Genomic DNA, 15,302 nt, shown 5'->3' with positions numbered 1-15,302 from the left:
AAGTTTAGCACGGTGCTCGGTGTATAGGAAGCACACAACAGATGGTAGCTGCCAAAGTATTAACGTAGTTTTCACTAATGAATTGGAGAAAAGAATTGATATTTCATTCCCTTGTAGCACCTAGTACACAACAAGGTCTTTGGTGATTAATAAAGAAATAAATACATCCGTGAATATGAAATTAATAGGAAGAGAGTAAAGTTGTAATGGACTTTGGTGTCCAAGAAAAAGTTGGTGTCCAAGAAAAATTAAAAAGACTAGAAGAAAGAGAGCGAGAATAAAGATATGTTGTGAAACACAGAACAAGAGAGAACAGAGAGTCAAAGAATTACATAAATTAAAGAGACTGGAAAACGACATAGAGTTAAGCAATGAATTACCAAGAGTATAAGAGTGTAAGAGAGGGATGCAGAAAGTGTATTAGAATGATGGTTGACAGATAAATAAGGAGCAGTTGGCTATTTTTTACCAACACACAGGGTGTAATGTTATAAGACAATATAGGAATGATTTTGTAAAAGTAATAATCGAAACAGTCATTGCCTCTTCAGGAGTAGGTAGTGGGTATGATTAGGGAAGGGCATGCAGAAAGCTTTTAAGATTTAAACAATCTTTTGTTAAAATATTTAACAATATTTTAGAGGAAAAATTTTTCTCAGAGTAAAAAGAATATAGGAGGAAGGAAAAGAAGAAAGAGGGAATATAAACAGATTGAACAAATAAAAAGATGAGATGGAACTTTTAAACACACAAAAAAGAGACATTGCAATGGGGAGATGCTGCCAACCTATAGCCTCTCCAGCCACCTCCCCATCAACTTGCCCAGTTCCTGCCTCTCAACTGCCAGAGTGGCTGCCACCGTCCACCCACATCTGAGTTGGCCCTGTGTGCTGAAACTCTCTTCACCTTCTCAAAAACACAGTCCTGTCCTCCAGGAAGCATTCCCTGATTCACTCAACCACCCTGCTCATTTTCTTTACAGATCTATCTCTCACCTCTAGTCCCCTACCCCAATATTTTTGCCTTATTTGCCTGCAATGTTTCAAGTTTTCTGCTGATGTTGAATGAACTACCCAGGGTTTTTCAAAGCCATGAGACTACTCTTTCTTCCAGCCCATAAGCTCCTCCACCTTCAATGACCACATTGTTCAATAATTTGAAGTAGACTCCTTACTTCAGTGACTTAGGATAGGCTACTAAAGAGGACAAAGTCAGACCTGACATCTAAGTACAATATGTGACTCTCAACTGGATCCTACGTAAAAAAAAAAAAAAAAAAAATCCTACAAAGAACATTATTGGGCCATAGAGAAAATAAGAATATGGACTGTATGTTATATAACAATACTGTATCAATTTTAAGTTTATTGAATTTAATTGCTGTACAGTGTTAATTAAGATCATCTTGTTGTAGAAGACGAATACTAAGACAATAAGGAGAAAGAGGCATGATGTCCACAAGTTATTCCCAAGTGACTCAGAGTAAAAATGATAATACATAAACATATTGAGCATAATGATAGTGAAAATGAGTAAAAATACTAAAAATTGATGAATTTGATAAAGGTTATATAGAAGTTCTTGGAACTACACTTGCAACTTTTCTGTAAGTTTCAACTTATTTCAAAATCAAAGGTTTTTAATTGCATGTGAATAAAATTAACCGAGCATTTTCAAAAGCAAAATTCTACTTACATGTCCCAAACTCAACATGGTATGTTTTTACTACTATATTTTATCTTACATGAAAAGGAGAGGATATTGAAATCTATTTCAGCTTTCTATCACCAAACATCAATTCTTCAGGATTTTTTTGCAGTTATAGAACCAGAAAATAATCTTTCTGACTGACATTATATTTTTTCTTGTTTTTATATATCACACATAATGGAAAATTTAGGCAGGACATTTCATTTGCAGGAGAAATGTTTGTTCTTAGTTTAATAAGTCATAATTTTTTCTGAAAGACCTAAATCACCTGACTGATCTTTCTAGCGGTTGAGTCATTTCACATACAGAAGAAATCTCCACAGTCCACATTTCTATCACTGGTCAAATCTCTTGCAAAAGTGTAAAGTAGATAGAATGTGAATGATTTGAGAAAATTTATGCCCACCACTAGAAAACATGATGAATTCTCTAGTAATGTTTACAATCAGGAAACTCACTGAACACACGTTTCTTTGTATTTCCTTCCACACATAACAAAGGGAAAATTCAGTAGTAGCATAGCGATCAGAACTTAATAGGTACTTAATAAATTTTTGCAAAATTAATAGAAACTAACTAGTTAGCTGATCTATGCTTCACATCAGACATTTTGCATTCAACCAGGAAGTCAGAGGCACCAGTGTGAGGCTCAATCCGTTGCTGAGCACATTAATGGTTTCCTCACTCCCACTAGACAATGTTTGATTAGAAGGAACAGGGGATGAGAAGGAGCTGCTGGATGGTGATGAGACTGGGAAAGGAAGGCTGGGCGAGCAGAGACATAAGAGAAACACCCACCTACTGTGACCTCACAAACACCCAGGCTGAGTTTTAATAAGACAGGTTGAATCACACTGGGGTGACAGCCTCATCCTTCCAGATACAGACAGGAACAGGCCATGGTTAACCAAAGCGCCACACCAGGCTTCCTCCTTCTGGGCTTCTCTGAACACCCAGGGCTGGAAAGGACTCTTTTCATGGTTGTCTTCACTTCCTACCTCCTAACCCTAGTGGGCAACACACTCATCATCCTGCTGTCTGTGCTGGACCCCAGGCTCCACTCTCCAACGTACTTTTTCCTCTCCAACCTCTCCTTCTTGGACCTCTGTTTCACCATGAGTTGTGTTCCCCAGATGCTGGTCAACCTCTAGGAGCCAAAGAAGACCATCATCTTACTGGGCTGCTATGTCCAGTTCTTCATCTTTCTGTCCCTGGGGACCACTGAGTGCAAACTCCTGACAGTGATGGCCTTTGACTGCTACATGGCTATCTTCAAGCCCCTCCACCATGCCACCATCATCCAGCTCTGCCTGTGTTGGCAGCTGGCATCTGTGGCCTGGGTCATTGGGCTAGTGGAGTCAGTGGTCCAGACACCATCCACCCTGCGCCTGCCCTTCTGCCCCCATCGGCAGGTGGATGATTTTGTCTGTGAGGTCCCAGCTCTAATTCGACTCTCCTGTGAAGACACCTCCTACAATGAGATCCAGATGGCTGTTGCCAGTGTCTTCATCTTGGCTGTGCCTCAGCCTCATCCTTGTCTCTTATGGAGTCATTGCCTGGGCAGTGCTAAGGACTAACTGCAAAAGGGCGGAGGAAAGCTTTTGGGACCTGCTCCTCCCATCTCACTGTGGTCACCCTGTTCTACAGCTCAGTCATTGCTGTCTACCTCCAGCCCAAAAATCCGTATGCCCAAGACAGGGGCAAGTTCTTTGGTCTCTTCTATGCAGTGGGCACTCCTTCACTTAACCCTCTCATATACGCCCTGAGGAACAAGGAGGTAACCAGGGCATTCAGGAGATTGCTGGGGAAGGAAATGGGGCTCACACAAAGCTGAGGGAGAGCTGCTTAATGTGCTTTAAAAGAGAGGAGATTCTATGTGCTTTTATCAGAAAGTTTGAGTTCCCTGCCCCTCTGCCTTCCTCACACCCATTACATTGTGAGAATGGATGAAAGCCACATGTCTGTGTGTGTGCATGTATGTGTGCAAGAGACAGCGTCTGAAATGTAGTAAAAGGAGGTATCTTTATGCGAAAAATTATAGGCATCAAGTATAATATTTTATATTTTTTTCTATTTTAAGTCTTCGCCTCCATAGTCATGTTCCTACTTTTATCACTTCCATTTTTAATTCCCCTCCCTTGCCATATCCCCACTATTCTTTTTTTTTTTTTTTGAGACGGAGTCTCGCTCTGTCACCCAGGCTGGAGTGCAGTGGCGCGATCTCGGCTCACTGCAAGCTCCGCCTCCCGGGTTCACGCCATTCTCCTGCCTCAGCCTCTCCGAGTAGCTGGGACTACAGGCGCCCGCCACCACGCCCAGCTAATTTTTTTGTATTTTTAGTAGAGACGGGGTTTCACCGTGGTCTCGATCTCCTGACCTTGTGATCCGCCCGCCTCGGCCTCCCAAAGTGCTGGTATTACAAGCGTGAGCCACCGCGCCCAGCCTTTCCCACTATTCCTTCACCTCCAATTCTAATTCCTACCATATCTTCTTTGCTTCTCCCTCATGTTTTTCCCACTTTGCTATATGTCTGTTTTGTATTCTTATTCTATTTTATTCTTCAAATAACAGCAAAAGAGAAGGGGAAGCTGAAGCCCAGATAAGTTCAGAAACTCACCCAGGAACACACAGTGTCCACAGCATCAGAACTAAAATCCAGGCCCCATAATTTTCAGTCAGGCAACTCTCAAATACACACTGTTGCTTTCACACTATAATCAAATATCCCAGTATTTCAGGCTTGAGCCTTACAAAGGAAACTTAGCTTCTTCAGTCCTATTTCTTCTTTTACAATGCCCACAAATCGCAGGTAAAGGAGCAGCCAAAAAGACACAAAAATATCTTCTTGTTTAGGCTGGCACATTGTGGACCTTGGTGTCATCTACCGGCCAAATATGGTATTGCATGTGACATCGCAGACTTCTGCTCCAGGGTTATCCGAACTGTACTTTGCTCAAAGACATAGATATTGTTATGATACTATAGAGCATTTATGTAATTGTTATGTTAACCCAAGTACCACTTAAACTACAGATGCTCCTTGACTCATGATGATGTTACCTCCCGAAAAACCTATCATATACTGAAAATATTGTAAGTTGAATATGCATTTCATACACCTAACCTACCAAACATCATAGCTTAGCCTAGCCTACCTTAAACATACTCAGAACACTTACATTAGCCTACAGTTCAGCAAAATCCTCAATACAAAGTCTATTTTATAATAAAGTTTTGAATATCTCATGTAATTTACTGAATACTGTACTGAAAGTGAAAAACAGAATGGCTATATTGGTACTCAAAGTACGGTTTCTACTGAGTGTATCTCTTTTGCATTATCATAAAGTCAAAAAATGGTCAAAGTCAGGAACCCCCTGCAATTTACACATATTGACTCATTTAATCCTTATAACAACACTATGAAGCAGATAATATCATTCTTTTTCAAAAGTAAAAACTAAAACACAGAATTTATGTTACCACTTGAAAATGTGCAAGCCAGGATTTGAACGCAGGAAAACTGGCTCCAGACTCTATGCTCTTAACCTTGCCTTTTGGTAAAAATAATGCCTCCCGAGCCCAGGTGAAAAGCTTCAACTTCTCAACAAGCTTTGAAGAAATCATTTCAATCTAAAACTGTATCTAAATGATCCCCCAGCCAAAGGGGTTTTGCTTCCTTAAAATAAGAGTTTTACAAATACTTCAAAGCATAAGAAACAATAGTACAATAAAACTTTTGGAAAAAGTTGTGTTACAGTTCATTGTGTGTGTGTTTCTGGCTTAGTTCACCCACTAGATTTCAGGCTCTCAGAAGGCAAGGACCAGAATTTTGCAAAAAATTGGCACCCAGTTTTATAAATGTATAAATGAACGAATGAATGAATGAATGAATGAATCCTACTCTCCAAAGAGAATATATAAAAGGTTCTGGGGTTCCAATCCCACATATGCTGTTTCCCAGCTTTTCCCTGGCAAGGGCAGCAATACCAAATTCCCTTTTGAGTACACGCTGATAAAATAAGAAAAAGGAAAATCTTAGTTTTATTTCTAGTTCCAACATAAAACGATTTTGATTCAACATTTATCCTGGCATCAGCACAGAACAGCAACATTAATTCTATTATAATCCTAATCTTTATCCTAGCCATCCTTGTGTTAATCTTATTGTCTCCTTGACCTCATTATTAGAGCATATCCTAATCTTAATGTAGAGCCCCCATTTTATATTTAATAATCCTAATCAGTCGGGCGCAGTGGCTCACGCCTATAATCCCAGCACTTTGGGAGGCCAAGGCGGGCGGATCACGAGGTCAGGAGTTCGAGACCAGCCTGACCAACATGGTGAAACCCCGTCTCTACTAAAAATACAAAAAAAAACTAGCCGGGCTTGGTGGCGCGCCTGTAATCCCAGCTACTTAGGAGGCTGAGGCAGGAGAACCTGGGAGGCGGAGGTTGCAGTGAGCCGAGATCACGCACTCCAGCCGGGGTGACACAGTGAGACTCTGTCTCAAATAATCATAATCATAATCATAATCTAAGCCCTATAGGTAAGGCTAAGCTTAATTCCACTTTTCTTTTTTTTTTTTTTTTTTGAGACGGAGTCTGGCTATGTCCCCCAGGCTGGAGTGCAGTGGCGCGATCTCGGCTCACTGCAAGCTCCGCCTCCCGGGTTCACGCCATTCTCCTGCCTCAGCCTCTTGAGTAGCTGGGACTACAGGCGCCCGCCAACACGCCCGGCTAATTTTTTGTATTTTTAGTAAAGACGGGGTTTCACCGTGTTAGCCAGGATGGTCTCGAACTCCTGACCTCGTGATCTGCCCCCCTCGGCCTCCCAAAGTGCTGGGATTACAGGCTTGAGCCACCGCGCCCGGCCTCCACTTTTCAAATTACTGTAGTAAGACCTTTTTTTCATGACCCCCTCTATCTGCTTTCTCTTACTGGCACCTAGAAATGTCTACACTTTTCTCCTGTTTATTAGCTCCCTACAGCCAGAGGCTGTAATGTTTGTGTATAGTAAAATAGTTTCTAGGCAGACTCTAGGGGAAATGCAACAGAGAATTAAATAAAGCAGTCTAAAAGAATCTGCTTTGTTGAATAAATGGTTTAACATAGGACTTAGGACTAACATCTCTTATCCCAAATTCATTTAATTTCCATATGACAGTCATCTATTGGATACTCTGTGAGAAAATCCAATATAAAGTTACTCAATCGCAACCCCCACAATGTCCAATGAAAATAGGGATGGTCAGACACATAGTTCCAGCATACATGACAGTTACACAACTGAATTGGAGCAAATAAGAGTCTACAGGAATACAGAATTAAAGAATAAAGTGTGTGAGTGCTTGGAGCGGCAGTGATCATGGAAGCTTCTTAGAGGTTTGAACCACAGAAGAGTAAACAAAATAAGAAATATTTGCTGACTGTGTAGAAATGAGATGATGCAAAGACCCCCTTTTTAGGGGCTTGTGGAGTCCCAAGCATGGAAATAAAGCAAAATCCTGAATTTCTTCAAGGAAAATTCCAGGCACCTAGCTAGCTCTGAGAAATAAGTAGCAACTTGAAAAGCAAGAAGGAGCTTGCTTGCTTGCTTGCTTGCTTGCTTGCTTTTTCTTTCTTCTTTCTTTCTTTCTTTCCTTTCTTCCTTTCTTCCTTTCTTTTTCTTTCTTCTTTCTTCTTTCTTTCTTTTTTTCTTTTCTTTTCTTTTCCCTCTGTGGACACGCTGCAATCTACACGGCTCGCTGCTGCCCCGCACCGCGGACTGCCTGGGACTCCCGCCGTGCGCCACCACCGCTGCCTGCTTTTTCTCCTTTAGCTGCAGGCGCGGTTTCGCCATCTTGGCCACGCTGCTCTCCAGCTCCTGACCTCGAGTGCTCTGCCCGCCTCGGCCTCCCGAGGTGCTGGGACTGCAGACGGACGCTCACTCGGTGCCCGGTGTTGCCCGGGCCGGAGTGCGGTGGCGTGGTCTTGGCTCGCGGCAGCCTCCGCCTCCCAGCTGCCTGCCTTGGCCTACCAGGGTGCTGGGATTGCAGCCCCTGCCCGGCCACCGCCCCGTCTGAGAGGTGGGGAGCGTCTCTGCTCGGCCGCCCCTCTGCCCGGCCTCCCCATCTGGGAAGTGAGGAGCGCCTCTGCCCGGCCACCCATCGTCTGGGAGGTGAGGAGCGCCTCTGCCCGGCCACCCATCGTCTGGGAAGTGAGGAGCGCCTCTGCCTGGCCGCCCCGTCTGGGAAGAAGTGAGGAGCGCCTCTGCCCGGCCGCCCCGTCCGGGAAGAGGTGAGGAGCACCTCTGCCCGGCCACCCATCGTCTGGGAGGTGAGGAGCGCCTCTGCCTGGCCACCCATCGTCTGGGAGGTGAGGAGCGCCTCTGCCCGGCCACCCATTGTCTGGGAAGTGAGGAGCGCCTCTGCCCAGCCGCCCCGTCTGGGAAGTGAGGAGCGCCTCTGCCCGGCCGCCCCGTCCGGGAAGAAGTGAGGAGCGCCTCTGCCCGGCCGCCCCGTCCGGGAAGAAGTGAGGAGCGCCTCTGCCCGGCCGCCCCGTCTGGGAAGAAGTGAGGAGCGCCTCTGCCCGGCCACCCATCGTCTGGGAAGAAGTGAGGAGCGCCTCTGCCCGGCCACCCATCGTCTGGGAAGTGAGGAGCGCCTCTGCCCAGCCACCCCGTCTGGGAAGAAGTGAGGAGCGCCTCTGCCCGGCCGCCCCGTCTGGGAAGAAGTGAGGAGCGCCTCTGCCCGGCCACCCATCGTCTGGGAAGAAGTGAGGAGCGCCTCTGCCCGGCCACCCATCTTCTGGGAAGTGAGGAGCGCCTCTGCCCAGCCACCCCGTCTGGGAAGAAGTGAGGAGCGCCTCTGCCCGGCCGCCCCGTCTGGGAGGCGAGGTGCGCCTCTGCCCGGCCGCCGCGTCTGGGAAGTGAGGAGCGCCTCTGCCCGGCTGCCCCGTCTGGGAAGAAGTGAGGAGCGTCTCTGCCCGGCCGCCCCGTCTGGGAAGAAATGAGCAACCAGTCTATCCGGTCGCCCTGTCTGGGAAGTGAGGAGCGCCTCTGCCCGTCCGCCCCGTCTGGGAAGAAATGAGGAGCACCTCTGCCCGGCCGCCCCGTCTGGGAAGAAGTGAGGAGCACCTCTGCCCGGCCGCCCCATCTGGGAAGAAGTGGGGAGCGTCTCTGCCTGGCCGCCCCGTCTGGGAAGTGAGGAGCGCCTCTGCCCGGCCGCCCCGTCTGGGATGTGGGGAGCGCCTCTGCCCGACCGCCCTGTCTGGGAGGTCTACCACAGAGGCCAGAAGCAATGTGGGGGCTGGACATGGTGGCTTACGCCTGTGGTCCCGGCACTCTGGCGGGCTGAGGCGGGTTGATCACTTCAGGCTGGGAGTTCGAGACCAGTCTGTCCAACATGGCGAAACATATGAAAAATACAACAGACAAACCAACTAACCAACCCAGTGACAGCAAAACAGGTCTACCCTGGAGTTATACTCTAATTTTTTCTATTTTCCTCCCTTTCTGATCCTTTATCCCACCTTCTTTTTCTTCCTCTTCCTTCTCCTTCTTCTTTGTCAAATGGAGGATTGAGCTGTTACCGCTGATCCATATTAAGTCCCTCTCTCATTTATTTTGGTTCCCACCCCCCATTTCTATTCCCCGACTTCCCATGTGCAACCTTCCTAATTTGTTTGATACACATCTTTTTGTTTGTATGTATTTTTAGAAAATGTTTATTGTTTTGTGTGCAAAAAAAAAAATTAATAAAAAAAAAAAAAAAAAGAAAAGCAAGAAGGTAATAGCAGCCTAAGACAATAGCCAAGGAAGTTAAGCGTTCTGAATAGGTTTGCTTTCCTCATAGAAACTAAAGATAACCTCTTAACATATGTCTCTGAGTTGTCTCTCAGAAACTCGGAACCCCGCCAAATGAATCTGCTGGCATAGACCTCAGAGGACAGGAAAATGACTGAACTTTAACCATCATTCTTTGTTCTAAGTTTCTTCCTGAGGAGCTCGGAGAAGGTAACACCTCCTAGGCAGTTAACATTTTTCTACTGGACCCCAAATTTTTAAACAAAGTTTCTCTTCCTTAACTAATTGCAAATTTTGGGGTTTTTTTGTTTTTGTTTGAGACAGGCTTTTGCTCTGTTACCTAGGCCAGAATGCAGTTGCAATCGTAGCTCACTGCAGCTCAGCCTCCCAGGCTCAAGCAATTCTCCTGCCTCAGCCTCTAATTAAAAAAAAAAAATTTGTGTGTGTAGATACAGAGTCTTGTTTTGTTTCCCAGGCTGGTCTCAAACTCTTGGCCTTAAGGGATCCTCTCTCCTTGGCCTCCCAAAGCGCTGGGATTACAAGCATGACCCACCACACCTGGCCAGAAAAATCTTTGAATCTACCTATAACCTGTAAGCCCCTGATTCAAGATATCCCACCCTTTTAGATCAAAACCAATGTGGAGGCTGGACGCGGTGGCTCACCGCTGTAATCCCAGCCCTTTGGTAGGCAATGTGGGCAGATCACAAGGTCAGGAGATCAAGACCATCCTGGCTAACACGGTGAAACCCCGTCTCTACAAAAAATACAAAAAAAAAAAAAAAAATTAGCCAGGCGTGGTGGTGGGCGCCTGTAGTCCCAGCTACTCAGAAGGCTGAGGCAGGAGAATGGCGTGATCCTGGGAGGCAGAGCTTGCAGTGAGCCAAGATCACACCACTGCACTCCAGCCTGGGCAACCGAGCAAGACTCCATCTCAAAAAAAAAAAAAAAATGTGGAACCTCCATGCACTGATTTCCAATGTTCCTTGTAGCTTCTACCTTTCTGAAATTTACCCCGCCTTTTTTTGTTTCCTGTTTTTTGAGACAGGGTCTTGCCGTGTTGTCCAGGCTGGAATGCAGTGGCATAATCATGGCTCAGTGCAGCCTCAACCTCCTGGGCTCAAGGGATCCTCTCACCTCAGCCTTCTGAGTGGCTGGGAGTACAGGCATATGCCACTATATTTGGCTGATTTTTTGATTTCTTGTAGAGTTGGGGTCTCACTTTGTTGCCCACGCTGTTCTTGAACTCCTAGGTTCAAGTGATCTTCCTGCCTCAGCCTCTCAAAGTGCTGGGATTACAGGTGTGAGCCACTGCACACTGCCTTACCCCTGCCTTTAAAAACCCATGTTACAATAGTCAGACACGAGCAGGGCAGGAAAGGGCCTCCTTCCCTACCAGGAATGTCAGGCAACCATCAGGTGATAGGTGGTTGTTAAGCTGTCACTCTAAAATAATCATTGGTCACAGCCTGTGCTAGGGAAAAACAGTCTCCCAATAAATAGAAAAACCTGAAACTGGTAAGATCTCAGGAGTTGGGCAAGTGTACTCATGCATGGGTACTAAGAGGGGAAATGGCAGCATTTAACTGGTTTATAACCTTATAGGAACACTCCCTGATAAGGGAAGAATGCCTCAAGGGAGCATGCGTACTACTCCAGTAAACACACCATGCATGTGGCCCCTCCCAAGCACTAGCAGGCCACTGTACATGCAGACAGCCCACCCCAAGGGAAGATTCAGGGGAGAAGGGGCCCTGGAAGCATGCCAACATATAAAACCCTAAGTCAAGGTCAAAACCATGCACTTGATCTCTCAAGTTGCCTGCTTGGCCCCCTTCCAAATGGGCTTTATTTTGTTCCTGCTGTAAAGCTTTTTAATAAACTTTTACTCCTGTTCTAAAATTTGCGTCAGTCTCTTACTCTGCCTTATGCCCCTCAGTCAGATTCTTTCTTCTGAGGAGGCAAAAATTGAGGTTGCTGCAGACCTGTACAGATTGGCAGCTGCTAACATATTTTTATGCCATGTAACTCTGATACATTCTGCCGCTAACACCCTTGACTGCAAGACATCAGGGAGGCCAGGACTTGACCATTTAGCTGCCTGGTCCTCCCTGCATGGTGTCCTGCAATCAATGCCTTTCTTTCTATTGGTGCAATCCTTGGTGTAGGTATCTGGTTTTATTGCACCAGGCAAGCAGACCCCAGTTTGGTTCTATAACAGAAAAGGCTAAAGACAGAAATAAGCATGTTGTGCATTAAGATAGGGAGATGTGGGGGAAGAGTTACACCAGGGAGCAAAATGATTAAGGAGGAAGGTAGAGATTATTTCAGAAAGATACAGAAGCTACTGAATTGAATACAACCAGAAAAAAAAAAAAAAAGGTTCCCTTACAGATGTTTCAAACCTACATGATTTAGGTCTCCTGAGGGCAGGCACTTAACTATTCATTCTAACATGACATGTGAGTTGGAAGCCTTAAAGGAACATTATTCAAGAAACTCGTCTCTACTGAAAATATGAAGTCTCTAATAAAAATAAAAAAGCCTCTACTAAAAATAACAAATAATAATAATAATAGCCAGGGCTGGTGGCAGGTGCCTGTAATCCCCTTGCTTGGGAGGCTGAGGTAGGAGAACCACTTGAACCCAGGAGGTGGAGGTTTCGGTGAACCAAGATCACGCCACTGCATTCCAGCCTGGGAGTTAGAGTGAGACTCCATCTCAAAAAAATAAATAAATAAATAAACCTCAAACGTCTGAAGGGCTCACTGAATCATGAATAGATACTTATGTGTAGGGCCCAGCCCTGTCTTATCCTTCTATCTCCCAGGGAAGGGGAAACCTTCTGGCTCCTCCTATGCAGAATTAATCACTCACCCTTGAAGGGTACCAGTATATGCCACCTCAAACTATCTTTAGCATATGGATTATTTTGAGCCAACAATTGAAAATCATCAGACTAGGGAATGATGTAAAACAGGGTACAAGTTTTCCTTTTGTAAATAAATTTACATCTGTAAAGGTACAACTCTTACTAATGGAGAAGACATCAGTTTAAATCTACATAACAAACCTTTCCTATCTGTAAAGGTACAACTGTACTAATGGAGAAGACAGTTTAAATCCGCATAACAAACCTTACTAAACCACTTTGTTCCATATTTTCCTAGTCACTTTCCCATAACTTGCCTGCCCATCTACCATTCACCCAGAAGTCCCAAACTCCTTTTCCTTTACCTAGCCAAGATGGTATACAGTTGCTAAGAACAACACGATTTGAACTCCATGGATTCACTCACACAGATTTTTTTCAGTAAGTATACTGAAAATTTTTGGAGATTTGTGACAATTTGAAAAAACTCACAGACAAACCACATAGCTTAGAAGCACTGGAAAAATTAACAGGCCAGGTGCTGTGGCACATGCCTGTAATCCCAGAACTTTGGGAGGCCAAGATGGATGCATTGCTTGAGCTCAGGAGTTGGAGACTAGCCTGGGTAACATGGGAAACCCCATCTCTGCAAAAAAAAAAAAAAAAAAAAATTAACTGGGCATGGTGGCACGCACCTGTAGTCCCAGTTACTAGGGAGGCTGAGGTGGGAGGATCTCTTGAGCCCAGGTGGTTGAGGCTGCAGTGAGCTGTGACTGCACCACCTCACTCCAGCCTCAATTAAAAAAATAAATAGGGCTGGGCACGGTGGCTCATGCCTGTAATCCCAGCACTTTGGGAGGCCGAGGCAGGTGGATCACAAGGTCAAGAGATCAAGACCATCCTGGCTAACATGGTGAAACCCCATCTCTACTTAAAAAATACAAAAAATTAGCCAGGCATGGTGGCACACACCTGTAATCTCAGTTACTTGGGAGGCTGAGGCAGGAGAATCACTTAAACCCGGGAGGTGGAGGTTGCAGTGAGCCGAGATGGCACCACTGCACTCCAGCCTGGGCGACAAAGACTCCATCTCAAATAAATAAATAAATAAATAAATAAATAAATAAATAAATAAATAAAAGTATGTCATGTGTAAACCAAAAATAAAATTCTAAGCCCCCTAACTGACAGGAAGAGAGGTAAGACATGCCAGTGATACTCTCCTTCCTCTGGAGTTTAGGGACAACTGACCAGCATTAAAATAGAGATCATAAGACTGAAAAAAGATTCTCTGTAGCAATAAAATAGTCAACTCCAACCTGACTCTGGTATAGCATCACATCACAGATAGCAGGCCCTGAAGGAAATCAAAGTATTTTACCCCAAAATATATTTATTTGACATTTTGAAATGACTTTGCAAAGCCATTTCTTGTCATGGGGATTTGCATTTTGTAGAGAATCCCCTTCCCCTTCCAGGTCTTTTTCTGATCCAGGAGGGATTTTACTAATAAGAGTCTGACATCTTTTAAGGTGCGATAAGAAACATTTACCATCTATTCTTTCTGAGGCCTGGAAGCTTCATCTACATAACAAGAATCTTTGCTTCCACAAACATCTCCCCCAACACCACCTCCAAGCCCCCTTATCTTAACTCAAGCATTTCTTTCTGCTGACTTCAACTCTTTAGGCAGAGCTTAACTTTTTCAACCAATTGGCAATCAGAAAATCTGAATCCCCCTATGACCTGTGAGCTCCCTTGCTTCGAGATGTCCCGCCTTTCTGAGCTGAACCAATGTATACCTTACTTGTATTGATTTATGTCTTTGTCAGCAACTTCTGGCTCCCTAAAATGTATGAAACCAAGCTGTAACCCAACCACCTTGGGCACATGTTCTCAGGAACTCCTCAGGCTGTGTCACAGGCCATGGTCACTCATAAATAGCTCAGAATAAACCTTTTCAAATATTTTACAAATTTTACTTTTTTCATCAACAAATAAATGTATAAAATATATGTAGACACTACCAAAAAATATACACAAATCTACTATAAAAAACAAAAATTTGACTAGGCACTTAGGGAGGCTGAGGTGGGCAAATTGCTTGAATCCAGGAGTTCATGACCAATCCGAGCGACATGGTAAAACCCCATCTCTACTAAAAATACAAAAAATTTGTCCAGCATGGTGGCATGTACCTGCAGTCCCAGCTACCCGGGAGGCTGAGGTAGACGGATCACCTGAGCCTAGGAGGTTGAGGCTGAAGTGAGCCAAGATCACGCCACTGCACTCCAGCCTGGGCAACAGAGTGAGACCATGTCTCAAAAAATAAATAAAATTTATCAAAATTTATGCACACACTTACAGACCACACAAAAGCCACTCAAAGTCAAGAGAAAGCTTAACAAAAGACGCAGAATTAAATCATAATGGCATAAAATTAACTGTAGTGTATACTGTTCTACTGTAGTTCGATAGCCACCTCCTCTTACTATTGCAACGAGCTCAATTGTTGCAAGTATCTGCCTAAAATGCCAAGTGACACTAATCATTTCTGCATGAGCAGTTCATCTATCCAGTAAATTGTGTATAGCAGTAAAGAGTGATCTCTCAAGATTCTTGCATATATTTCATCATGTCTAGAGCAATACTGTGAACCTTAAATAACACCATAGGACCCATATGAAGTGCCAAGTGATGCTGGAAGTTCTCCCAAGAAGCAAAGTCATGACTCTATAAGAAGTTGAATTGCTTGATATACACCATAGATCAAGGTCTGTTGCTGGAGTTGCTGCCATTTCAGACAGACGATTCATCATGTAAATGATGTAAACTTAAGGTATCAATAAATACAGTATAGTACCCTATATGTCTTTTCCTTACGATTTTTTTGATAACATTTCCTTTCTCTAGCTTACTTTATTGTAAGAATAC

At 44.5% G+C, this 15,302-nt stretch overlaps 2 protein-coding genes across 2 annotated transcripts in view; one reads left to right on the top strand and one right to left on the bottom strand.

Annotated features, from left to right (window-relative positions):
- UBD (ubiquitin D) overlaps positions 1–15,302 on the bottom strand; it is a 36,589-nt gene that overhangs the window by 16,905 nt on the left and 4,382 nt on the right. The window lies entirely within an intron of this gene.
- OR2H2 (olfactory receptor family 2 subfamily H member 2) lies at positions 332–3,925 on the top strand. Its single transcript, XM_055262872.2, is given in 3 exon segments — positions 332–3,232; positions 3,234–3,299; positions 3,301–3,925. Coding segments are annotated over 3 exon segments (933 nt in total). The 5' UTR covers positions 332–2,609; the 3' UTR covers positions 3,545–3,925.

This window comes from Symphalangus syndactylus, chromosome 23 (genome assembly GCF_028878055.3).
Source record: "Symphalangus syndactylus isolate Jambi chromosome 23, NHGRI_mSymSyn1-v2.1_pri, whole genome shotgun sequence".
NCBI lineage: Eukaryota > Metazoa > Chordata > Mammalia > Primates > Hylobatidae > Symphalangus > Symphalangus syndactylus.
This window is presented reverse-complemented; position numbering and strand designations above follow the sequence as displayed.